At 42.0% G+C, this 27783-nt stretch overlaps 1 protein-coding gene across 1 annotated transcript in view; it reads left to right on the top strand.

Annotated features, from left to right (window-relative positions):
* LOC121551688 (corticotropin-releasing factor receptor 1) overlaps window positions 1-26959 on the top strand; it is a 163378-nt gene extending 136419 nt beyond the window's left edge. The window contains exons 8-14 of the mRNA XM_041864405.1: window positions 19-172; window positions 291-351; window positions 2104-2176; window positions 6170-6255; window positions 10836-10974; window positions 11242-11283; window positions 26385-26959. Of these exons, the coding sequence (XP_041720339.1) occupies window positions 19-172; window positions 291-351; window positions 2104-2176; window positions 6170-6255; window positions 10836-10974; window positions 11242-11283; window positions 26385-26525 (696 nt within the window). The 3' untranslated portion in view covers window positions 26526-26959. The remainder of the gene's footprint in view (window positions 1-18; window positions 173-290; window positions 352-2103; window positions 2177-6169; window positions 6256-10835; window positions 10975-11241; window positions 11284-26384) is intronic.
* Window positions 26960-27783: the final 824 nt, after the last annotated feature.

Raw genomic sequence — 27783 nt, 5'->3', positions numbered from 1 at the left:
CCTTCCTATCTATAAAAGTTGTGGTGCCGGCTTGTCACGGCAGCCTATAATTATTTCCACGTGACAAACTTCTTCTGGATGTTTGGGGAGGGCTGCTACCTGCATACAGCCATCGTGCTCACCTATTCCACGGACAAGCTACGCAAGTGGATGTTCATCTGCATCGGGTGGTGTGAGTAGCCTACACTTAGTTAATCAAATGAAAGACGGATGTGCGTTGATTGATTAGTTTGATTGATCACAAAGAATGTAAGTCAACTGTAACAGAGACTATGTGTGATGTTTTACAGGTATCCCTCTTCCAATCATCATTGCGTGGGCCATTGGCAAGCTTTACTACGACAACGAAAAGTAAGCGCATGTATTTTTCTCTATATGCACTCACTAACTGTAAGTCGCTCTGGATAAGAGCGTCTGCTAAATGACTAAAATGTAAAAATGTAAATGTAATGTCCCTGTGGTATCCATTTGTCTTTGGAGTCAGGCAACAATGTTGTCCGTGCTCCCCTCAGACCCATCAGAGTGATAATTGTAGTGGATGAAAGAAGGATGTCGCCCAATCATCTCCTTAATTGTACTTTCTGCCAGGTCATTAAATGATCGATTCATCCTAATTTTAAGGGAGTCTTGGTGAACCTGTAACCTATAATTGCTCTGCATACAGAATAGCAGGTTGATGTTTATTGTCATGAGTCTTGTCCTGGTGGCAGAACTGAGCGATTTCCCCAATCAACTGCTCTCTGCTGTCAAAGATATCAATCTGATTTAAATGCTTATTTTATAGCAAGGCCCTTCATCATAACTCAGTAGCCTTGTGGTTAGAGTGTCCACCCTTCGATTGGAAGGTTGGGAATTTGATCCTCAGCCGAAACATACCAAAGAATATAAAAATGGGACCTGATGCGTCTCTGTTTTGCGCTCAGCATTAAGGAGATTGAGGGGGAAAAAAAAAAAATGATTGGGCCTTTAATAGTCCTGTATTAGCGGACCAATATAGCCGTCTGCAGCGCGGGTAAAAACGTATTCCCCCGTCCGTCCGTCCGTCCGTCGAATAATAAAATCGCAGCACCCCCACCCCCAAACTACTTCCCGCTGCTATGGTTAAGGCCCTGCGACAGACTAGCGTCCTGTCCGGGGGGTGTACTCACGCTACAGAATCAGGACATATGCTCCTGCTCCTATGAGCTGTCCCAGCTTGTGCAAGGCTACTTATTTATTCCATCTTAAACCTGACTTGAAATAGCCTAAGCAAACATACTCCACATGCTTTCCCATTCTCTGACATTCTGCTCTCTAATACAATCAGACAACACTCATGGTAGAGTTGAAAGTTCTTCACTCAACCAGCTAGTTGGATGGGGGGCATCAGTTTCATTAATGCTACACCAGGAACCTGACAGTTTCCACTCTATCACATCGGAGGCTCCCGCTTACACAGGGGTTGCTGTGATATCCACCCTCCGAAACCTGTTAGCTTGTTTTTCATTATGCTCAGCGGGGCGAAAACAAACTTCTATCCAGACACAGTTCCTCCTAAGCTAAGCCCTCTACTTTTTTTCACCCTCTCTCTCTCTCTCTCTCTCTCTCTCTCTCTCTCTCTCTCTCTCTCTCTCTCTCTCTCTCTCTCTCTCTCTCTCTCTCTCTCTCTCTCTCTCTCTCTCTCTCTCTCTCAACAAGGTGAAGACAGAACAAATGAATAATTCACTCCACTGAACTGAGTCTGTAGAGTTAGTGAATCTGGAGCATCTCATACCCTGGGAGAGCGTCTTCATTTCCTTTTTTCACCCCTTTGTTTTTACAGCAAAGTGGATGTAATTCCACAAATTATTTGTTTTAGGTGTTTTCTACTGCTAGAAGGGAGTGCTGTACTTTACAAAGGCCTCTCTTATTCTCTGCCAGTACTGGCTTTGATAGGCTAAACCCTCTCACCCACCTCTGATATGAATTAATGTGATTGGCCGAGGCCCATGCTCGTTTTAGTCAACTATAAAAAATTGTTGGGAAAGGTCCCGCAGTTTGCTTTGTCATCGAATACATTTGATTGGTTGACCTTCTGACATCGGCCACTATGATTGGCTCAACTCTCTGTGTTCTAAATTACAGGTGCTGGTTTGGGAAGAAGGCAGGAGTGTACACAGATTACATCTACCAGGGCCCAATGATCCTGGTGTTGCTGGTAAGACAGTGTTACACAAAATATTTTTTACATTTCTCCATATTTCTCCTCCTAGTATAGACATTTATAGACATAGTGTTCTAGCCTTGTCCTTGTTAGGTTTTCCTACATCCATGACCAAGCTCTTCCCCTTTACACTTTCCTCTAACTGTGTTTGAATTTACAGCACATCGCAGTTAGGAACACTGCCAAAATAACATTACTGTGCACTCAAGCGGAAATTGTGTTTCAAGGTCAAGTAGTTGCTTCAAAACAAACAGTAGAAAGGTCATTGACATTCAATGGTGTGTGAACTTTATAAAGCAGCCTTCCAACGCACACACTCACTGACATACTGTAATACCATCATGTGAAGCTATTTGAACGACGTGACACCTACTACAAATATGCAGAACTGACAGGGTCATTTGGAATGAATATGATGTATGATGAATATGTATGAATAGTATATGATTTGCAGCATGCTAAACTGTAACTGTTTTAGCTCAGCTTGACAATCTTAACACGTACAGGTTGAAGTCGGAAGTTTACATACACTTAGGTTGGAGTCATTAAAACTTGTTTTTCAACCACTCCACAAATGTTTTGTTAACAAACTATAGTTCTGGCAAGTCGGTTAGGACATCTACTTTGTGCATGACACAAGTAATTTTTCCAACAATTGTTTACTGACAGATTATTTCACTTATAATTCACTGTATCACAATTCCAGTGGGTCAGAAGTTTACATAAAGACTGTGCCTTTAAACAGCTTGGAAAATTCCAGAAAATGATATCATGGCTTTAGAAGCTTCTGATAGGCTAATTGACATTGTTTGAGTCAATTGGAGGTGTACCTGTGGATGTATTTCAAGGCCTACCTTCAAACTCAGTGCCTCTTTGCTTGACATCATGGGAAAATCAAAAGAAATCAGCCAAGACCTCAGAAAAAAAATGGTAGACCTCCACAAGTCTGGTTCATCCTTGGGAGCAATTTCCAAATGCCTGAAGGTACCACGTTCATCTGTACAAACAATAGTACGCAAGTATAAACACCATGGGACCACACAGCCGTCATACCGCTCAGGAAGGAGACGCGTTCTGTCTCCTAGAGATGAACGTACTTTGGTGCGAAAAGTGCAAATCAATCCCAGAACAACAGCAAAGGACCTTGTGAAGATGCTGGAGGAAACAGGTACAAAAGTGTCTATATCCACAGTAAAACAAGTCCTATATCGACATAACCTGAAAGGCCGCTCAGCAAGGAAGAAGCCACTGCTCCAAAACTGCCATAAAAAAGCCAGACTACGGTTTGCAACTGCACATGGGGACAAAGATCGTACTTTTTGGAGAAATGTCCTCTGGTCTGATTAAACAAAAATATAACTGTTTGGCCATAATGACCATCGTTATGTTTGGAGGAAAAGGGGGTTGCTTGCAAATACTAATTGAGTGTATGTAAACTTCTGACCCACTGGGAATGTGATGAAAGAAATAAAAGCTTAAATAAAGAATTCTCTCTACTATTATTCTGACATTTCACATTCTTAAAATAAAGTGGTGATCCTAACTGACCCAAGACAGGGATTTTTTACTAGGATTAAATGTCAGGAATTGTGAAAAACTGAGTTTAAATGTATTTGGCTAAGGTGTATGTAAACTTCCGACTTCAACCTGTATCCCCCTTTTAAATATAGTTTAAATATGTGACTGTTTTTCTCATGCCTTCTCCATTCATAACTCACCAGTTACTCACACATAACGTTGGGACATTATTTAAAATATGATATAACCAGCGGGCAACATTTTAATGTAAACAATGTATTTATTGATTTGCCCTTAAAACCTCAGCAGTCAATCATCCTAAGACCTTGCTCTGAAGCATTACATTTGCTTTTATTTACTCCTTGTTTTGCAGATGGTTTTAATTTTATCAGAATTATGTTTGAGATGCAGCATTCATTGCACATACAGTGGGGGAAAAAAGTATTTAGTCAGCCACCAATTGTGCAAGTTCTCCCACTTAAAAAGATGAGAGAGGCCTGTAATTTTCATCATAGGTACACGTCAACTATGACAGACAAAATGAGAAAAAAAAATCCAGAAAATCACATTGTAGGATTTTTAATGAATTTATTTGCAAATTATGGTGGAAAATAAGTATTTGGTCAATAACAAAAGTTTCTCAATACTTTGTTATATACCCTTTGTTGGCAATGGCACAGGTCAAATGTTTTCTGTAAGTCTTCACAAGGTTTTCACACACTGTTGCTGGTATTTTGGCCCATTCCTCCATGCAGATCTCCTCTAGAGCAGTGATGTTTTGGGGCTGTCTCTGGGCAACACGGACTTTCAACTCCCTCCAAAGATTTTCTATGGGGTTGAGATCTGGAGACTGGCTAGGCCACTCCAGGACCTTGAAATACTTCTTACGAAGCCACTCCTTCGTTGCCCGGGTGGTGTGTTTGTGATCATTGTCATGCTGAAAGACCCAGCCACGTTTCATCTTCAATGCCCTTGCTGATGGAAGGAGGTTTTCACTCAAAATCTCACGATACATGGCCCCATTCATTCTTTCCTTTACACTGATCAGTTGTCCTGGTCCCTTTGCAGAAAAACAGCCCCAAAGCATGATGTTTCCACCCCCATGCTTCACAGTAGGTATGGTGTTCTTTGGATGCAACTCAGCATTCTTTGTCCTCCAAACACGACGAGTTGAGTTTTCACCAAAAAGTTCTATTTTGGTTTCATCTGACCATATGACATTCTCCCAATCTCTTCTGGATCATCCAAATGCACTCTAGCAAACTTCAGACGGGCCTGGACATATACTGGCTTAAGCAGGGGGACACGTCTGGCACTGCAGGATTTGAGTCCCTGGCGGCGTAGTGTGTTACTGATGGTAGGCTTTGTTACTTTTGGTCCCAGCTCTCTGCAGGTCATTCACTAGGTCCCCCCGTGTGGTTCTGGGATTTTTGCTCACCGTTCTTGTGATCATTTTGACCCCACGGGGTGAGATCTTGCGTGGAGCCCCAGATCGAGGGAGATTATCAGTGGTCTTGTATGTCTTCCATTTCCTAATAATTGCTCCCACAGTTGATTTCTTCAAACCAAGCTGCTTACCTATTGCAGATTCCGTCTTCCCAGCCTGGTGCAGGTCTACAATTTTGTTTCTGGTGTCCTTTGACAGCTCTTTGGTCTTGGCCATAGTGGAGTTTGGAGTGTGACTGTTTGAGGTTGTGGACAGGTGTCTTTTATACTGATAACAAGTTCAAACAGGTGCCATTAATACAGGTAACGAGTGGAGGACAGAGGAGCCTCTTAAAGAAGAAGTTACAGGTCTGTGAGAGCCAGAAATCTTGCTTGTTTGTAGGTGACCAAATACTTATTTTCCACCATAATTTGCTAATAAATTCATAAAAAATCCTACAATGTGATTTTCTGGATTAGTTTTTCTCAATTTGTCTGTCATAGTTGACGTGTACCTATGATGAAAATTACAGGCCTCTCTCATCTTTTTAAGTGGGAGAACTTGCACAATTGGTGGCTGACTAAATACTTTTTTCCCCCACTGTACATCAGTCAATACACTGTATCAGCCCATTATCAGCCTGAAAACGTGAAACCCTGTGACACTCATCTTTTCCCATTGACAACAATGTATTGAGAAAAACATCAGCTACTGTGACATTTACCTTTCTGCAAACTTCCAGGATGACATTTTTCTATGATATCATGTTGACTGTATTGAAACACTGTCTATGTAAATTAGGCACAATCCCAAGTGTTTGTCTTTCCCATGCAGATTTAACAGATTTATAATCTATACCACTCAGTAAAAATGTAGAGAAAAATGTTTTTTATAGACTTTATTTGGCACCGGTATCCTATCATCACTTAAAGCCCAATACAGTTATTTCCACCACAGACAAATATTGTTTTATTAAATGTTTTTCTCTCCTAATTGACCTATGTAAATCTTCTCTAAATTCTTATTTTCCCTCCTGTTCTCAGATCAACTTTATATTCCTCTTCAACATTGTGAGAATCCTCATGACAAAGCTGAGAGCCTCCACCACCTCAGAGACAATACAGTACAGGTGAGCCAGGACCAGGTTCCCAAATGTTCCCCTATTCCCTCGACAGTGCATTACTTTTGACCAGGCCCCCAGGGTAGTGCTCTACAGTGCCTTGCAAAAGTATTCATCCCCCTTGGCGTTTTTCCTATTTTGTATCATTACAACCTGTAATTTAAATTGATTTTTATTTGGATTTCATGTAATGGACATACACAAAATAGTCCAAATTGGTGAAGTGAAATGAATAAAAAAACTTGTTTAAAGAAATTATACAAAATAAATAACGGGAAAGTGGTGTGTGCATATGTATTCACCCCCTTTGCTATGAAGCCCCTAAATAAGATCTGGTGCAACCAATTACCTTCAGAAGTCACATAATTAGTTAAATAATTATATTTAAAAAATATCCGAAACTTTGAACATCCCACGGAGCACCATTAAATCCGTTATTAAAAAATTTAAAGAATATGGCACCACAACAAACCTGCCAAGAGAGGGCCGCCCACCAAAACTCATGGACCAGGCAAGGAGGGCATTAATCAGAGAGGCAACAAAGAGACCAAAGATAACCCTGAAGGAGCTGCAAAGCTCCACAGCGGAGATTGGAGTATCTGTCCATAGGACTACTTTAAGCCGTACACTCCACAGAGCTGGGCTTTACGGAAGAGTGGCCAGAAAAAAGCCATTGCTTAAAGAAAAAAATAAGCAAACATGTCTGGTGTTCACCAAAAGGCATGTGGGTGACTCCCCAGACATATGGAAGAAGGTACTCTGGTCAGATGAAACTAAAATGTAGCTTTTTGGCCATCAAGGAAAAAGCTATGTCTGGCGCAAACCCAACACCTCTCATCACCTCGAGAACACCATCCCCACAGTGAAGCATGGTGGTGGCAGCATTATGCTGTGGGGATGTTTTTCATCGGCAGGGACTGGGAAACTGGTCAGAATTGAAGGAATGATGGATGGCGCTAAATACAGGGAAATTCATGAGGGAAACCTGTTTCAGTCTTCCAGAGATTTGAGACTGGGACAGAGGTTCACCTTCCAGCAGGACAATGACCTTAAGCATACTGCTAAAGCAACACTCGAGTTGTTTAAGGGGAAACATTTAAATGTCTTGGAATGGCCTAGTCAAAGCCCAGACCTCAATCCAATTGAGAATCTGTGGTATGACTTAAAGATTGCTGTACACCAGCGGAACCCATCCAACTTGAAGGAGCTGGAGCAGTTTTGCCTTGAAGAATGGGAAAAAATCCCAGTGGCTAGATGTGCCAAGCTTATAGAGACATACCCCAAGAGACTTGCAGCGGTAATTGCTGCAAAAGGTGACTCTACAAAGTATTGACTTTGGGGGGGTGAATAGTTATGCACGCTCAAGTTTTCTGTTTCTTTCTCTTATTTCTTGTTTGTTTCACAAGAAAAAATATTAGCATCTTCAAAGTGGTAGGCATGTTGTGTAAATCAAATAATACAAACTCCAAAAAAATATATTTTAATTCCAGGTTGTAAGGCAACAAAATAGGAAAAATGCCAAGGGGGGTGAATACTTTCACAAGCCACTGTACCTCCTTGGATTTCTTCACATTTTATTGTTTTACAAAGTGGGAATAAAATGTATTTAAATGTTATTTTTTGTCAACTATCTACACAAATTACTCTGTAATGTCAAATTGGAAGAAAAATTCTATATAAAGATTACTGAAAAATAAAATACCAATATACCCTTGATTAATATTTATGTACCCCCTGAGTCAATACATGTTAGAAACACCTTTGCCAGTGATTACCGCTGTGAGCTTTCTTGGTTAAGTCTTAGAAGAGCTTTGCACACCTGTATTGTACAATATTTGCCCATTATTATTTTCAAAATTCTTCTAGCGCTGTCAAGGTGTTGGAGATCATGGCTTGACTGCAATTTTAAAGTATTGCCATAGATTCTTAAGCAAAACTGTAACTTGACCACTCAGGAACATTAACTGTCTTCTTGGTAAGCAACTCTAGTGTAGATTTGGCTTTGTGTTTTAGTCCTCCTAAAAGGTGAATTCCTCTCCCAGTGTATGGTGTAAAGCAGACTGAAGCAGGTGTTCCTCTAGGATTTTGCCTGTGCTTAGCTCCATCCCAGTCTTTGCCGATGTCAAGCATACCCATACCATGATGCGGCCACCACCATGCTTGAAAATAAGGAGGCAGTTACTCAGTATGTGTTGTGTTGGATTTTCTGCAAACATAAGGCTTTGCATTTAGGCCAAAAAGTGTATTCCTTTGCTGTGATTTTTTTCTTCTCAGTATTACTTTAGTGCCTTGTTGCATACATATGCATGTTTTGGAATATTTTTTTTTATTCTGTATTTGAATTCTTCTTTTCACTCTGTCATTTAGGTAATTATTGTGGAGTCACTACAATGTTGTTGATCCATCCTCCATTTTCTCCCATCACAGACATTGAACTCTGTAGCTGTTTTAACATTACCAATGGCCTCATGGTAAAATCCCTAAGCAGTTTCCTTCTTGTCCTGCAGCTCAGTTCAGAAGGACGACTGCATCTTTGTTGTGTCTGGGTGGTTTAATACATAATCCACAGCATAATTATTAACTTGATCATGCTTAAAGATATATTCAATGTCTGATTTGTTATTGTTACCCATCTACCAATCATTGCCCTTCTTTATGAGGCTTTTGAAAAGCATTTGTCGAATTTTCTGATCAATGACAAAATTTACTATTAAATCTGTTTCAATCCCACTTTGTAACGCAACAAAATATGAAACAAGTTCAAGGGGGTGTAGACTTTCTATAGGCACTGTAGGGATTCGTGTACCATGTGGGACGTATCCAGGGTCGGCTGAGCCAGCCCCAGGTGGCTGTTAATTAATACACTCCCAAGAAACATCAATGGCCTCGCTGGAAGAAACCTAATGAACGATACCTGTCTGGTTGAATTGCTATAATTGATTGTTGTGTGGAGGGAGGTGGGGTGGGAGTGTGTGTGTGTGTTTGCGTGTGTGTGCTTGCGCATGTGTGTGTTTCGCGTGTGTGTGTTCTGCGTGTGTGTGTGTGCGCACCCATGCCTGTTTGTGCGCGGGTGCGTGTGTGTGCCTGCATCATCAGAAACCCTCACACCTTTCACATACAGATCCTGTACACCAGCACTACAGATTTCCACAGCCGGCTAAAACAACACACCATGCTGACTATTCACAAGCCATAATCATTTTCACGCCTTTTTATTGGTACAGTAAGATCAGACAGTTTGTCTGACTCCGTGTATAATGAAACCAGAGTGACAGAGGCTGCATGGGGTCATCTGACTGGAAAACAGCCAAGCTAATATCCTCGCTCATTATTGTAATTTAATGGAGTCATATCCTCAATCACCCTTCTTATTGAGCAAATTCAATTTGGCCGCACTAATGTGATTATAAAGGCTACATTCGTTACCCTTCAGCCAGCTTTCAGTCTGCGTCACAAATGGCACCTTATTAACTATATAGTGCAGGGCCGGCCCTGGTCAAAGGTAGTGCACTATGTAGATAAAAAGGGTGCCATTTTGGACGCATGCTGTGACCTCACGCCCTTGAGTCTCAGCTAGTGCTCCTCTATTGGACTGCTGGTCAGCACTTCACTTGTGATTAATAATATGCTGATGGTTGAGAGGCCGGTATGACCTAGAACATGACCAAGTCATCATACATTAACCCATTGGTGGGCCATATAGCTGGTATGCACCACAGCAATGCACTTCCACTGGGATTCCACTGGGAAATGGATGAATTGAAAGAATGTGTCAGTGTCACATTACTTTAGGCCATGTTAGGAATTTAAATGTGTGCTTAATTCACACAGCCACTGTCTCATCATAGCAAGTTTAAGAACATAAATATGTTAACAGAACAATTCAATTCTGAGTTATTTGTCTACCTGTTATAGCGCTGAAAGGACTATGGGGTTTTGCAATATGCATGTGAACTGGAAACTGCTGCCATGGTTTGAATATGTATTCCCACACCCAGTGTGGAATCAAAGTATTGTAGGAACTTGACAAACATTGTCACTACCCTAGGTATGTTGACACCATAAATCCAAACTACACACGCCAGTATTGTGAGTGCTCTCATGAAACATAAAATCACAGAACAGGAGAAAAAAAACTTGGCAGCCATTAGCAAATTAGTATTGACTCACTAGTTGTCTGGCAGGTCTATTTTAGGCATTTTTCTGTGTTGCTAGTATGAGTCTGTGTCTTATTGACTCTCTAGTTGTCTGGCAGGTCTATTTTTGCCATCTATCTGTGTTGCTAGTATGAGTCTGTGTCTTATTGACTCTAGTTGTCTGGCAGGTCTATTTTTGGCATCTATCTGTGTTGTAAGTATGAGTCTGTGTCTTGTTGACTCTCTAGTTGTCTGGCAGGTCTATTTTTGGCATCTATCTGTGTTGCTAGTATGAGTCTGTGTCTTATTGACTCTCTAGTTGTCTGGCAGGTCTATTTTAGGCATCTATCTGTGTCGCTAGTATGACTCTGCATCTGTGTCTTATTGACTCTCTAGTTGGCGGCCAGGTCTTTATTTAATAATATGACTCTTGTGTTACTGTGTGTCCATCAGGAAAGCGGTGAAGGCCACTCTGGTGCTGCTGCCACTTCTGGGCATCACCTACATGCTATTTTTTGTCAACCCGGGAGGGGAGGATGAGGTCGCCCAAATAGTCTTCATCTACTTCAACTCCATCCTGGAGTCTTTTCAGGTATGCCCAGGCCCAATAGAAAGTGTTATAGAGGGTTTGAGAACTTGTTTGATGCAGTAAACATTCTGAAGCATATAACGAAAATATTTGGGTGTCAAGGTGTCACAAAACAATAGATGTAGGCTACAGTACAATGTAATGCTGTTCACACTGCTCATCTTATCGTCAATGTTTAACACTCTCTCTCTCCTCCCCCTCTCCTCTCGCCATCTCTTTCTCTCTGTGTTACCCCCTCTCTCCATCTTTCCCTCTGTCTCTGTCCTCCAGGGCTTTTTCGTGTCAGTGTTTTACTGCTTCCTGAACAGCGAGGTAAGCAGATTCATGCTTGTCCCATGATCCCCCACCGCTCAAACTGTACCCGTAATGCGTTTTTCTTTCAAATCCCTCCGTCCCCCTATCCCTCCCTCCATCCCTCCCTCCCTCCATCCCTCCTCTCATTCCTACCAGGACTATTGGAAACATGTTCACTTCGCACCATTTCATGCAGAGCTAAAAATTTATATTGTGTTGTCTAAAATGCAAGCCAAGCAGCAGGGTTACCTTGGACATGCAGATTGCCTCCACCACAGCAGAATCAATAGGATCAAGATGAGCTTCACCCTGGCCCAACACATATATACACACCCCATCTCAGAGGCTGCATGGTGCCATGGTCAAAAGTAGTGCACTATATAAGGAATAGGGTGCCATTTCAGATTTGCCAAAATGGATTTGTCATGAAATATTAATCGGTGAGAAACCTAAATCGGGCTTGAGTTACAAAAGATTGCTTGCCTTAAAACCTGACAAACTCTTGGGAGAGCTGTGAAAGTACCCTTGCTACACAGCTTGATGTAAACGTTGCAATTACCTCCTTCTCAGGTATCCCATTCTCCCTGGAGCAAACTGTCTCAACTGGAGACTGCCCGGGTCATGTCTCCTGGATCATTCATCCATGTATTATGGTTTATAAATGCATTTATTTTACCTCAGCATTACACGGATAGTCAGGAAGGATGAAATGAGGCCTACACGCTAACGCTGAGTAGAGATCAATGTACGCTAGCATGACGCCACTTAGTGAGACAGATATCTCCCACTGAGGTGCAGTTACTTAGGGCAAAAGTGGCCACTCAATAGACGTGTGCTGACAGTTTGCTTACCTATTCAACCTCTGTGTCTCCTGTTGGCTCACTAATGTCGAGCAGCCGCTAATTCGTTGCTCTTGATGGTATCATGGGACTACATCCAAAGGACAAATGGTGGAGATCGATGGTTGATCAAATGTTATCATGAACGATCAACGATCTGTCAAGCAAAGCCTGAGAGGACCGAATGTTTGTTTTTCTGCTTTTTTTCACCATTTACAAGGTAGGGAGAACCAGAGTAGTGCTAACCTCAGACACACAAGTAAATGTTATCGACTAGCCTTCTCTGCTCTGATATTCTATAAGAAGTGTCGTTACTCAAGCAGCAGGAAAGAGAGTAGAAAGAGGTGCCGCGTTTTCCGTACCAGTCAGCTGCGGCCGACTTCAATCACTGTTAGTATTTTAGCATTCCTATTAGTGTTAATATCAGTTAGGGCATTAGCCTAGCTTGCACTGTGTGAGTGTGAAGGAGAGCTACAATGCATTCTGAAAGTATTCAGACCCCTTGACGTTTTCCACAATTTGTTACGTTACAGCCTTATTCTAAAATTGATTAAATTGTTTTTCCCCCCCATCAATCTACACACAATACCCCATAATGACAAAGAAAAAAAACAGGTTTTTAGACATTTTAGAAAATGTATTAAAGATAAAAAACGGAAATATCATATTTACATAAGTATTCAGACCCTTTACTCAGTACTTTGTTTAAGCACCTTTGGATTACAACCTCGAGTCTTCTTGGGTATGACGCTACAAGCTTGGCACACCTGTATTTGGGGTGTTTCTCCCATTCTTCTCTGCAGATCCTCTCAAGCTCTGTCAGGTTGGATGGGGAGTGTCGCTGCACAGCTTTTTTCAGGTCTCCCATGAGATGTTTGATTGGTTTCAAGTCCGGGCTCTAGCTGGGCCACTCAAGGACATTCAGAGACTTATCCCGAAGCCACTCCTGCGTTTTCTTGGCTGTGTGCTTAGGGTCGTTGTCCTGTTGGAAGGTGAACCTTCACCCCAGTCTGAGGTCCTGAGCGCTCTGGAGCAGGTTTTCATCAAGGATCTCTGAACTTTTCTCTGTTAATCTTTCCCTCGATCCTGACTAGTCTCCCAGTCCCTGCCACTGAAAAACATCCCCACAGCATGATGCTGCCACCGCCAGGTTTCCTCCAGATGTGATGCTTGGCATTAAGGCCAAAGAGTTCAATATTGGTTTCATCAGACCAATCAATCAATCAAATGTATTTATAAAGCCCTTTTAACATCAGCAGATGTCACAAAGTGAGAGAACCTTGTTTCTCATGGTCTGAGAGTTCTTTAGTTGCATTGAACTGAATTTACCACAGGTGGACTCCAATCAAGTTGTAGAAACATCTCAAGGATGATCAATGGAAACAGGATGCACCTGAGCTCAATTTCGAGTCTCATAGCAAAGGGTCTGAATACTTATGTAAATAAGGTATTTCTGTTTTTTATTTGTAATACATTTGCTAAAAATTCTAAAAAACTGTTTTCACTTTGTCATTATGGGGTATTGTGTGTAGATTGATGAGGAAAATGTTTTATTTAATCAATTTTACAATAAGTTTGTAACGTAACAAATTGTGGGAAAAGGGAAGGGGTCTGGATACTTTCCGAATGCACTGTAGCTCTCCTTCACATTCACACAGTGCAAGCTAGGCTAATTACCTAACTGATATTAACGCTAACCAACTGCACTGAAATAATAATGAACAGCAGGGATTAACCTTCTCTCATTTCCAGAATCTTCTTTTAATAACTCCTATGCCGCTGGGAGAAGCCCTTGAAGCAATACACACAACCCTGACCAGTGGCGGCTCCTGAAAAAATTCTCAGGAGGGGCAATTTTTCTGATGATTTAGGTGACCTACACACATTTAAAAAAAGATATGTCCAGCAACAACATGAAGACAGGGGCAGCATATAAGTCAATACCAGAAGCATTTATTGACTGATCTCAAAAGTGTTGGCTTACCAGGGTTGGTGGAGCCCTCAGTTTCATCTTTGCCTCGCAAAGCTAACTCAAACACTCCGCAAAACTTCACACACTGGATTAGCCGGCTGAGGATGTGGCGGTTCTTGCTAATGTCGTAGTAAATATATTTGTTATAGTGAATATGGAATATGATATGTTGAGTAAAATGTTGTGCTAAGATCTATTTAGGTCAGGAGCTGGTTATAAGTTATGTTCCTATCCAATAACAATGGACAAAAGGGTCCTATCTTGTCAGCCTTGTCAGCAGGTGGCCAAGGACAACACCCACGCCATAGGCCTCTCAGTTCTTCCAACTCACGAGTTCTTGCTCTGAGGACACACACACACACAAACACACACACACACACATCATCACTGTTAAAACACACACACACACACACATCATCACTGTTAAACACACACACACACACACACACACAAAAATCCCCCTCTCTTAGGCTGAACATTTGAAGACAGAGAACCCGACTCAGAGCCAATGCAACAGTGACAGTAGCCTGGAGGGGACCTCGCCCAACTCATCAGGACCAATCAGAAGATCAGAACTACTAGATTGAACCTACTTCATTTATTGCATAAAATGTCTGCACACAATGTTTCGGGGCTCTCTTCAGATAATAATAATAATAATAATAATAATATGCCATTTAGCAGACGCTTTTATCCAAAGCGACTTACAGTCATGCGTGCATACATTTTTGTGTATGGGTGGTCCCGGGGATCGAACCCACTACCTTGGCGTTACAAGCACCATGCTCTACCAGCTGAGCTACAGAAAGTGGATACTCATGGATGCGCATTGCAATTGTAAAATGTCAACACAATTGGAGACACCACGTCATTTTTGGAGACATGTTATTGACAGTAAACTATTGTAGATGCGACTGCTAACTAAATAAAACATTTTAGCTGGCTAGCTAATCATCTTAGCTAAATGTGGGGCAAACAATTCAGTTATTTACCGTTAATTTGAGGGATTGGGGTGAAAGAAATCGAGTTACATAGTGATACTTTACGATATACTGTATTGACAATATCGCAATATTTTAGCGCTAGTTGGCTGTACCTGCACCAAAACACCATTATTGTTCCTTCATAGCTTGTTCTCAATCTTTTCACATTGGGAGCCAATTTGTTTTCAGCACTTTTATTTCCATGACTGATCAAAACTCGTTCTCATGGCTTTCTGATCCCTCTGCAACAGACATATGGTGCGCAATAAAATCACAGTATCGAATCGCAATACGTATAGAATCATGAGACTCGCAATGCTGATGCATATATCTTATCGTGAGGTTCCTGGCAATTCCCAGCCCAAGTTCATTTGCCACAACAAATCTCTTCGCTAGCAAACGCAATGTGTCTCCAGCAATGTTTACTTTTTTGACGTTCTATGGCATCTCCACTTTCCAAGCATATATGACCACATGTAATATTTTGGTAAGTGATGCAAATAGTGAACTATGTAGGGCCAGGATGTAAAATATATGTAGCTGCAGCAATTTCTCTTATCTGATATGGTAAGTAATGGGGCTTGATTTATAGCTCCCTAAGAGTTTGACGAACGGGTCCGTGAACGCGATTGCAGATATCTTTACCTCTGAATAAACTGCCTTATATTATACAATTATCCACCTTGTCCAAAAGTCTCTACTTTTTCTCCGTTCTCCAGTAAACTTGTTTTATCAACAATAGTAAGGTTCAATGACACAGAAAGCAGTTCAATGTCGGGGTACAGAGTCGCTCTCTTACCAGGATCGCGGTCCGCTCTGACCAGGGTGAAGGTGGCCGGCTCCACCTCTCTGCCAGCAGCGTTTTCATTATTTAGTCCGTTCGTAGCGGGTATGTACACGATCAACAAGATCAGTCCAAAACCGAAGATCAGTCCAAAGCAGAATGTTTGCAGAATGTTTGTAAACTAAGTCTACAAATTAAAAACATAAAATAACGCCACACTGCAGGTCGCAACATAGACGCTGATAGCCGCCATTGTCTTAGTTACGTTCAACGTTACGTCACGTATGACGAAAGCGCGTAAGTGCAAGCCCACAGACACCCATAGAGAATGTATTGAAAGCTTTGAAATGTGAAAAAAATAGATTTTACATGACAGGCTATGAGAGACTTCTGGGCGATTTTCAACCTGACTGAAATCGCCCAAAAAACGGGCGGGGCCATTTGAAGCACGACTTTAGCCTGATTTGACATTTAGTGGCTGGCAGATCAGACGTGAACACTGATAACTGCTGTTGCCGTGATATAATTTTTATTTATTTATTTTTTTATAATTGATTAGAAAAAAAATCCCTTCCTTTTCCCGTTTGGCAGTGCGTCGCCCATATCGCCCTATTGAACAAGCCGTCCCTGACCCTGACTCTAATGACAAACTTAGAGATTGCTGCTAGGGGAAAACCTAGCCTAGCCAAAACAAAGATGCACTCACCTTGTGCTAACCTCATTAGCAGGGAGAAAATGCTCTTTATATTGGATCTGTCGGCTATCTAAGAGCGTAATCCTGAGTAAAAACCCCTGTGTGAAAAGGTTGAGCAATACCTGGATTGTGGTGGTAGTTATGGTGTATTTGTTCAATATTCCAGAGTCCGGACGGAGTCTTTTTCAAAGCCACTGGACCCCACAAGCTGATGGACGTATTGAATGTCATGACATATATTGAATCACATGAAAACAAAGTGGTGGTCAGAGTAAAACGTTCTCAGAACCTCCCTGCAACCTAAAAATAAACGTTCCCAGAACAGGCAAAAATGTTCACGTCTGTTCTCAGAACGTTTTTAAAAAACATACAGTTTTACCGGTCAGTAAACGTATGGCTTCGTTCCCACAACCAGTGTGAAACCAAAAACATATATTCCTATAACTTCAAAGGAACCAAATGTGCTTTGTTCGAAAACCACATGGTTTCACATGATTCCACATGTGAAAGGTTATGTGATCACGTGAAAATCCACGTGAAACTTCATGTGAAATATCATCACGTGAAGTGTTCCAAAACCACATACTTTCACATGTGAAAGGTTATGTGATCACTTGTGAAAATCCACATGTGAAATATCATCACATGTGAAGTGTTCCAAAACCACATGGAAATGTCACATTTGAAATCCTGTGATTTTTCATGTGAAATCATGTGATTTTCCCGTAAGGTGTCCATTGAGCAGTATTTCAAACCCCAAATTCTTCTTAGCCTTACATAATTGTCTTCTCTATAAACGGGCTATTTTGAAATGTTAATGATTTGACACTCATGGCAGGCTGTGTGGAAGATTGTCAAACCTGTCAGGACAATAGGCCAGTTTAATTTTCACACCCACCCACACACAAGAAAAAGAGCAGGGTAAACTCCCAGCCTATACTACGGTAATCACCTCCAACCTTCTGGGAATAAATGTGAAACTCATATTTGAATAGATCTGACATTTATCTACAATAACCTGTGAATAATTATAGAGTAGTGCAAAACAGTACATCGAAGCCGCATTCTAATATTAGACTAACACAGGGGGTTCTTAAACTTTTTCAGGCTGGGACCCAAATGAGAAATTCTGTGTTTTCCTGGGACCCAAGTTTATGAAAACATGCAACTATCGGTACAATTCATTGCCCTTATGCCAGACTAAAACAAATGCAATATAGACAAAAAACTATGAAATACCCATATAAATAGCTATTATAGTTTCCCCATTAAAAAACACTCTTACATATCTTTCCAGGTTGGAACTGTTGCTGTTAAAATACAATAGATCATTTTCATTCTGAACTGGAATAAACTGATTGAAGCAAGATGCTTTTTGAGGATTCACACAGGTGTAGACCAGAAAAAAACACACATGCACACAGTCCTAATGAGAGGTGTGTGACTGGTTGAAGTGTTCAACAAGCAGGTCTATTCTGGGCTCAGTTTTTAACAGTGCATCCCTGAGGTCTTGCTCAGCATTGAGTCTGTTTCTGTACAGTGAGGGAAAAAAGTATTTGATCCCCTGCTGATTTTGTACGTTCTCCCACTGACAAAGAAGTTATCAGTCTATAATTTTAATGGTAGGTTTATTTGAACAGTGAGAGACAGAATAACAACAAAAAAATCCAGAAAAACGCATGTCAAAAATGTTATAAATTGATTTGCATTTTAATGAGGGAAATAAGTATTTGACCCCCTCTCAATCAGAAAGATTTCTGGCTCCCAGGTGTCTTTTATACAGGTAACGAGCTGAGATTAGGAGCACACTTTTAAAGGGAGTGCTACTAATCTCAGATTGTTACCTGTATAAAAGACACCTGTCCACAGAAGCAATCAATCAATCAGATTCCAAACTCTCCACCATTGCCAAGACCAAAGAGCTCTCCAAGGATGTCAGGGACAAGATTGTAGACCTACACAAGGCTGGAATGGGCTACAAGACCATCGCCAAGCAGCTTGGTGAGAAGGTGACAACAGTTGGTGCGATTATTCGCAAATGGAAGAAACACAAAATAACTGTTAATCTCCATGGGACTGGGGCTCCATGCAAGATCTCACCTCGTGGAGTTGCAATGATCATGAGAACGGTGAGGAATCAGAACAACACGGGAGGAACTTGTCAATGATCTCAAGGCAACTGGGACCATAGTCACCAATAAAACAATTGGTAACACACTACGCCGTGAAGGACTGAAATCCTGCAGCGCCCGCAAGGTCCCCCTGCTCAAGAAAGCACATAAACAGGGCCATCTGAAGTTTGCCAATGAACATCTGAATGATTCAGAGGAGAACTTTGTGAAAGTGTTGTGGTCAGATGAGACCAAAATCGAGCTCTTTGGCATCAACTCAACTCGCCATGTTTGGAGGAGGAGGAATGCTGCCTATGACCCCAAGAACACCATCCCCACCGTCAAACATGGAGGTGGAAACATTATGCTTTGGGGGTGTTTTTCTGCTAAGGGGACAGGACAACTTCACCGCATCAAAGGGACGATGGACGGGGCCATGTACCGTCAAATCTTAGGTGAGAACCTCCTTCCCTCAGCCAGGGCATTGAAAATGGGTCGTGGATGGGTATTCCAGCATGACAATGACCCAAAACACACGGCCAAGGCACCAAAGGAGTGGCTCAAGAAGAAGCACATTCAGGTCCTGGAGTGGCCTAGCCAGTCTCCAGACCTTAATCGCATAGAAAATCTGTGGAGGGAGCTGAAGGTTCGAGTTGCCAAATGTCAGCCTCTAAACCTTAATGACTTGAAGAAGATCTGCAAAGAGGAGTGGGACAAAATCCCTCCTGAGATGTGTGCAAACCTGGTGGCCAACTACAAGAAACGTCTGACCTCTGTGATTGCCACCAAGTACTAAGTCATGTTTTGCAGAGGGGTCAAATACTTATTTCCCTCATTAAAATGCAAATCAATGTATAAAAATTTTTACATGCGTTTTTCTGGATTTTGTTGTTGTTATTCTGTCTCTCACTGTTCAAATAAACCTTATAATTATAGACTGATAATTTCTTTGTCAGTGGGCAAACGTACAAAATCAGCAGGGGATCAAATACGTTTTTCCCTCACTGTACTTGTTTTTTAAGTACGGCAGAGTTGAGAATCCTGACTCACATAGGTATGTGGTGCCAAACTGGATCAGAACATCTACTGCTTTCTCAGCCAGGCAGGAGACCGCTTCCTGCTGTAGATGAGCAACCCAGAACTGTGTGAGTGTAATTTGCCTCAAAAAGCATCTTGCTTCAATCAGTTTATTCCAGTTCAGAATAAAAATATGACTTGTATTTTAATAGCAACAGTTCCAACCTAGACTTGTTTTCAACAATCATTTCTACAGTAGGCCTGGTCAAATCAAATCAAATCAAATTATATTTGTCACATACACGTGTTTAGCAGATGTTATAGCGGATGTAGAAAAATGCTTGTGCTTCTAGTTCCGACAGTGCAGTAATATCTAACAAGTAAAATCTAACAATTTCACAACATATACCCAATACACACAAAACTAGTAAGGAATGGAATTTAAGAAAAATATACATATATGGACAAGCAATGTACAGAGTGGCATGGACTAAGATAGAGTAGAATATATGCAGTATATACATATGAGATCAGTAGTGCAAGATATGTAAACATTATTAAAGTGACTGTAAACATTATTAAAGTGACTAGTGTTCCATTTCTTAAAGTGGCCAGTGATTTCAATAGGCAGCAGCAGCCTCTAATGTGCTAGTGATGGCTATTTAACAGTCTGATGGCCTTGAGATAGAAGCTGTTTTTCATTCTCTCGGTCCCAGCTTTGATGCACATGTACTGACCTCGCCTTCTGGATGATAGCGGGATGAACAGGCAGTGGCTAAGGTGGTTGATGTCCTTGATGATCTTTTTGGCCTTCCTGTGACATCGGGTGCTGTATGTGTCTTGGAGGGCGGGTAGTTTACCCCCAATAATGTGTTTGGCAGACCGCACCACCCTCTGGAGAGCCCTGCGGTTGCGGGCGGTGCAGTTGCTGTACCAGGTGGTGATACAGCCCGACAGGATGCTCTCAATTGTGCATCTGTAGAAGTTTGTGAGGGTTTTAGATGCCAAGCCAAATTTCTTCAGCCTCCTGAGGTTGAAGAGGCTCTGTTGCGCATTCTTCACCACACTGTCTGTGTGGGTGGACCATTTCAGTTTGTCGGTGATGTGTACGCCAAGGAACTTGAAGCTTTCCACCTTCTCCACTGTGGTACCGTCGATGTGGATAGGGGGGTGCACCCTCTGCTGTTTCCTGAAGTCCACGATCATCTCCTTTGTTTTGTTGACGTTGAGTGAGAGGTTATTTTCCTGGCACCACACTCCCAGAGCCCTCACCTCCTCCCTGTAGGCGGTCTCGTCATTGTTGGTAATCAAGCCTACTACTGTTGTGTCGTCTGCAAACTTGATGATTGAGTTAGAGGCGTGCTTGGCCACGCAGTCATGGGTGAACAAGAAGTACAGGAGGGGGCTGAGCACGCACCCTTGTGGGGCCCCAGTGTTGAGGATCAGCGAAGTGGAGATGTTGTTTCCTACCTTCACCACCTGAGGGCGGCCCGTCAGGAAGTCCAGGACCCAGTTGCACAGGGCGGGGTTCAGACCCAGGGCCTTGAGCATAATGATGAGCTTGGAGGGTACTATGGTGTTGAATGCTGAGCTACAGTTAATGAACAGCATTCTTACATAGGTATTCCTCTTGTCCAGATGGGATAGGGCAGTGTGATGGCGATTGCATCGTCTGTGGATCTATTGGGGCGGTAAGCAAATTGAAGTGGGTCTAGGGTGACAGGTAAGGTAGAGGTGATATGATCCTTGACTAGTCTCTCAAAGCACTTCATGATGACAGACGTGAGTGCTACAGGGCGATAGTCATTTAGTTCAGTTACCTTTGCTGTCTTGGGTACAGGAACAATGGTGGCCATCTTGAAGTCTTGTGTCTGAGCCGTTGAATTGCGACTTCACTTTGTCTCTATACTTGTTTCATCTTCATATGTACTGTTACTTAGGGTTGCACTATCAGTAGCTAGCTAGCTAGCTTAGGCTAATGTTAGCTAGCTAGCTATTAGCTATCTGTGTACAAGGGGATTGTTTGAAAGAGAAACTATGAGATAGTGATCCCTTATTTCTGCTAATCATCACCTGTTATAAAATGACAACAATGTCTTGCTAGCTGACTTACTCTTCCACTGTCGAAGCATTGTTTCCTGAATCATTCTGCCCTGTTCTGTAAGAACTCCCTGGGTTTACTGTGATGCTGTGGATGTTTGGTCAGGACGTGTCGTTTTAATTTGTTCCGTTTTGAGAGACTCATTACAAAGCACAAAACACATCGTGGGCGCTCCTCATTATTTCTCAAAGTTTGTCTTAAACCAAGAGAGAGAAACTAATCGCTGTGTTTGCGTTTCATGACAATTGACCTCAGTCAGAACTTGTGGCTAGCTTGAGTACATTCGATGACAGCGGTGAGTGACGGCAAGTGGGAATGACAAGTCAGTTGCCCCGTTCAAAACAACCTGGAACACGGAACTGGGAAATTGGAAATCTCCGACTTCCGACTTCAGTGCGTTCAAAACAACTGGGAACTCGGAAAAAAATGGGAACTCGACCTCTTTCTAGAGCTCCAACTTTCCGACCTGAAGATCACTGACGTCATGATTTGACCTCGTATTTTTCGGAGTTTCCAGTTGTTTTGAACACGGCAAGTGGCTGAGAGCGCATCATCTGCTGCTGTACGACAGTACTGCAGCGTGTGGGTCGCGGAGTGAACAGAGAGTGCAGTTGCACTTAGCCAAATCAATTCCAGTAATCCATAAAAAAAATATTTTATTTACTCTGACACGTCGCGACCCACCATTAACAGGTCAAGTGGGTAGTGATACATACTTTAAGAAAGGCTGGACTAACACATCATGAATCGTTTTCTCCCAATAAAATACTGTAGGTTATCACATACACTGAGTGTACAAAACATTATGAACACCTGCTCTTTCCATGACATAGAGTGACCAGGTGAATTAATCCAGGTGAAAGCTATGATCCCTTATTGATGTCACTTGTTAAATCCACTTCATTCAGTGTAGATGAAGGGGAGGAGACAGGTTAAAGAAGGATTTTAAACATTGAGACATGGATTGCGTATGTGTGCCATTCAGAGGGTGAATGTGCAAGACAAAATATTTAAGTGCCTTTGAAAGGGGTATGGTAGTAGGTGCCAGGCGCCAGAGATGGAAACTACCTTGGCGTTACAAGCGCCGTGCTCTACCAGCTGAGCTACAGAGGACCACATCTCAGTTTGTTTCTGTGGTTCTGCTGATTTTCTTCTGAACTTTCATTTATTTATTTTATATTCACGCATCAATTCTACACCTTTTCACACATATTACCGCCTTACTGAAAACAGTAATAGACAAAAACACTCAGTGGAGGTTTATAGGCACTAGCATTGGAGCACACACACACACACACACATTCACTCACTCACACATGCATGCGTTCACTAATGCCACAATCTCCGCCTTGGCTGGCATTTCTTTTAAATGGATCCATTTTGCATCACAAGCTAGGTTTCCTTCCAATTTGTGACAGATTTTCAAGCAGACATTCTAGAATCCACATCCAAACAGAGCTGTGTTTCCATCAATCTGACGTAGTGCACATAAAAAGCACTTAGTCGTATAACTTTTCATTTACCGAATAAAACATCAAAAGTTCTACGTGTTTCCATCCTAGTTTTGGCACAAAAAGTCTGCGATAAACAGCAAATGTGCCCACTCTCGTCTTGGAACGTAGCTCTAGCCAACAGCTCGTAGATACAGTGCGGAGGGTAGATTAGGAGGTTATGCCAATCATGTCACCACCATACAAATTAAGTCCATCGATAGTTATTGGAAAGGAGCATCAAGCGCATCACCATGCACTTTCACCACCCTGTGAAGTTCATCATAATTAATTTAATCTGTAGCTAATAAACTGTGCATGCTTTGCCAAGTCACAGTGTGAGGACCACACAATATAGCATCGCGTGATTGCAAATTTACTTCAAAATGATGGTTAACATGTCAATATTTGCTGATAAAAGTGTTTCTACTGCAACTGTCGCATATTCTATTTCACAGACAAAAGAAAATCCAGCAGGCCTGTCTTTACATTTTTTATCTGACAAATGTGTTTTTAATGCGTTCAAACCCCTACTGTATACAGTCCTCATCCTCTGTGACATATTTCCTTCAATTCCACAGCCAACTGTGTGAAGTGTACTGAAGGACCCTGCAGGGTTTCACACGATAAGACAAATTGAAAAGATAGAGCTGCTTGTTGCTCTAGTTCTTTAGAAGCGGATGAAAAAACAAACAGGTCGGCTTGAATTAAATATACTGTCATCTACAGGCGGACTGTGAGAATGTGATAGACGTCTTACGTAATGCCTGTGTTTTGGTAAAATCATGGATACAAATATTATGCCTATGAGCGTTAACTGTCAAATACATAAACACTTTCCTGCTGAAGAAAGAGAGTGCTATTCAAGATGTAGAAGCTCTATGGAGCACACAGTTTCGGGAACAACAAGAACTTGGATTTTGATCTTTTCAGCATACTTAAACCAGGGAGCCAAAGAACATAGTGCTGCTTCTCCTTAGAAAAACAAACATATTAGTGAGTAAGGCGCCTGTACGCTTATCCTTTGATAAATCCAGTCAAAGTTTGGCCTTCTAATGAGGTTAATAAGATCCAAAAGCAAATAAGGAAAGTAGCTCTCATCATGCATCATGTATCAGGCAATTTATAAACTCCGCTATAAAAAGCATCAAATCAAATCAAATGTATTGGTCACAGACACGTGTTAAGCAGATGTTATTACGGGTGTAGTGAAATGCTTGTGTTTCTAACTCCGACAGTGCAGTAATATCTAACAAGTAATATCTAACAATTTCACAACAAATACCCAATACACACAAATCTAAGTAAAGCAATGGAATTAAGAATATATAAATAGATATATGAACGAGCAATGTCAGAGCGGCATAGACTAAGATACAGTAGAATAGTATAGAATACAGTATTTTTGTATTTTATTTATTACGGATCCCCATTAGCGGCTGCCAAGGCAGCAGCTACTCTTCCTGGGGTCCAAATACAATTTACATACAATAAAACAATACATAACACAACACATTATTACACACTACTCTACCATAACAGATTTACAATACAGAATCAATAATACAGCAAAATAACTATATTAAAATGTGTGTAGAGTGCGTTTGTTAGCATGTTTGCGAATGCTGTGTGTGTGCCTGTGTGTGTCTCTTCACAGTCCGCGCTGTTCGTAAAGTGTAGCTTTATCTGTTTTTTAAATCTGATTTTACTGCTTGACTGAGTTACATGATGTGGAATAGAGTTCCATGTAGTCATGGCTCTATGTAGTACTGTGCGTTTCCCGTAGTCTGTTCTGGACTTGGGGACTGTGAAGAGACCTCTGGTGGCATGTCTCGTGGGGTATGCATGGGTGTCCGAGCTCTGTGCCAGCATTCCAAACAGACAGCTCGGTACATTCAGCTTGTCAACACCTCTTAAAAAAACAAGCAGTGATGAAGTCAATCTCTCTTCCACTCTAAGCCAGGAGAGACTAACATGCATGTCATTAATGTTAGTTCTCTGTGTACTTTTAAGGGCCAGCCGTGCTGCCCTGTTCTGAGCCAACTGCAATTTTCCCAAGTCCCTCCTTGTGGCACCTGACCACACTACTGAACAGTAGTCTAGGTGCGACAAAACTAGGGCCTGTAGGACCTGCCTTGTTGATAGTGTTGTTAAGAAGGCAGAGCAGCGCTTAATTATGGACATACTTCTCCCCATCTTAGCTACTGTTTTGACCATGACAGTTTACAATCCAGGGTTACTCCAAGCAGTTTGGTCACCTCAACTTGCTCAACCCCCACATTATTCATCACGAGATGTAGTTGAGGTTTAGGGTTTAGTGAATGATTTGACCCAAATACAATGCTCTTTGTTTTGGAAATATTTAGGACTAACTTATTCCTTGCCACCCATTCCGAAACTAACTGCAACTCTTTGTTAAGTGTTGCGGTTATTTCAGTTGCTGTAGCAGCTGACGTGTATAGTGTTGAGTCATCCGCATACATAGACACACTGGCTTTACTCAAAGGCATGTCGTTAGTAAAGATGGAAAAAAGTAAGGGGCCTAAACAGCTGCCCTGGGGAATTCCTGATTCTACCTGGATTAAGTTTGAGAGGCTTCCATTAAAGAACACCCTCTGTGTTCTGTTAGCCAAGTAACTCTTTATCCACATTATAGCAGGGGGTGTAAAGCCATAACACATACGTTTTTTTCCAGCAGCAGACTATGATCGATAATGTCAAAAGCCGCACTGAAGTCTAACAAAACAGCCCCCACAATCTTTTTATCATAAATTTCTCTCAGCCAATAGAAAATACAGGGTGGTCCTCATGGTGTGGCAGAAGCTCAGTGCCTTAAAAGCTTCTACTTCCCTCTTATTTTTAACCCCATGGCATTGTCCGAACACTGTCCTCCTCTTCTCCTTGGTCACCACAATTTGGAAATAGCATAAATGGGATAATATTTTAATTAGGTGAAAACTCACTTAACCTGCCAGTTAACTATAAGTGGTATTCAATCAAACAGACATTGCAGATTTATATAGTTTCTGTGCAGAAAAAAATTAAATGTATGTTATTTTAGTCAAAAATTACACAATTATTTTCTCTCTTTTTCTCCCTCTGTCTCACTCTCTCTGCTATCCTCTCAGGTGCGTTCTGCGGTGAGGAAGAGATGGCACCGCTGGCAGGACAAACATTCAATCAGGGCTCGGGTGGCGCGTGCCATGTCCATCCCCACGTCGCCCACACGGGTCAGCTTCCACAGCATCAAGCAGTCCTCTGCCGTGTGAGGACCAACAACACTCTGCTCTGACTGAACGCCCCCGTCTCACCTCTCACTGGCAAACACCCCTCCAACAGGTCCCCCACAGAGCACCTCTTTCCCCTCTTCTCTCCAAACCAACCGAGGGAAACAGCTACCGTGATGGTTCACGCAGGGTACACTTGGTCTGTAAACACAGACCTCACATACCCCCTCCCAGGGAGCAGTGACCTCTGTAGTCTCTCGCCTGCTGATACATTGAGGTACGTTCACTCAGTGCGTTCCTCTGAAAGCTACAGAGGGTCAGGATGACAATGGCCAAACAGAGAAATGTCAGGAGCTGACTTTTTGCCAAAAGGTAGCACAGGGAACTATTACAATCCCTGTGGCATTGGCAGATTCAGTTGAGAGGTGACTTTTGATGTCAAATACATACAGTGGGGAGAACAAGTATTTGATACACTGCCGATTTTGCAGGTTTTCCTACTTACAAAGCATGTATAGGTCTGTAATTTTTATCATAGGTACACTTCAACTGTGAGAGACGGAATCTAAAACAAAAATCCAGAAAATCACATTGTATGATTTTTAAGTAATTAATTTGCATTTTATTGCATGACATAAGTATTTGATACATCAGAAAAGCAGAACTTAATATTTGGTACAGAAACCTTTGTTTGCAAAAACAGAGATCATACGTTTCCTGTAGGTCTTGACCAGGTTTGCACACACTGCAGCAGGGATTTTGGCCCACTCCTCCATACAGACCTTCTCCAGATCCTTCAGGTTTCGGGGCTGTCTCTGGGCAATACGGACTTTCAGCTCCCTCCAAAGATTTTCTATTGGGTTCAGGTCTGGAGACTGGCTAGGCCACTCCAGGACCTTGAGATGCTTCTTACGGAGCCAATCCTTAGTTGCCCTGGCTGTGTGTTTCGGGTCGTTGTCATGCTGGAAGACCCAGCCACGACCCATCTTCAATGCTCTTACTGAGGGAAGGAGGTTGTTGGCCAAGATCTCGTGATACATGGCCCCATCCATCCTCATCTCAATACGGTGCAGTCGTCCTGTCCCCTTTGCAGAAAAGCATACCCAAAGAATGATGTTTCCACCTTCATGCTTCACGGTTGGGATGGTGTTCTTGGGGTTGTACTCATCCTTCTTCTTCCTCCAAACACGGCGAGTGGAGTTTAGACCAAAAAGCTCTATTTTTGTCTCATGAAACCACATGACCTTCTCCCATTCCTCCTCTGGATCATCCAGATGGTCATTGGCAAACTTCAGACGGG

Source organism: Coregonus clupeaformis, chromosome 35, assembly GCF_020615455.1.
Source record: "Coregonus clupeaformis isolate EN_2021a chromosome 35, ASM2061545v1, whole genome shotgun sequence".
NCBI classification, from domain to species: domain Eukaryota; kingdom Metazoa; phylum Chordata; class Actinopteri; order Salmoniformes; family Salmonidae; genus Coregonus; species Coregonus clupeaformis.
Note: the sequence above shows the minus strand (reverse complement) of the source record. Positions and strands in the feature narration are given on the sequence as shown.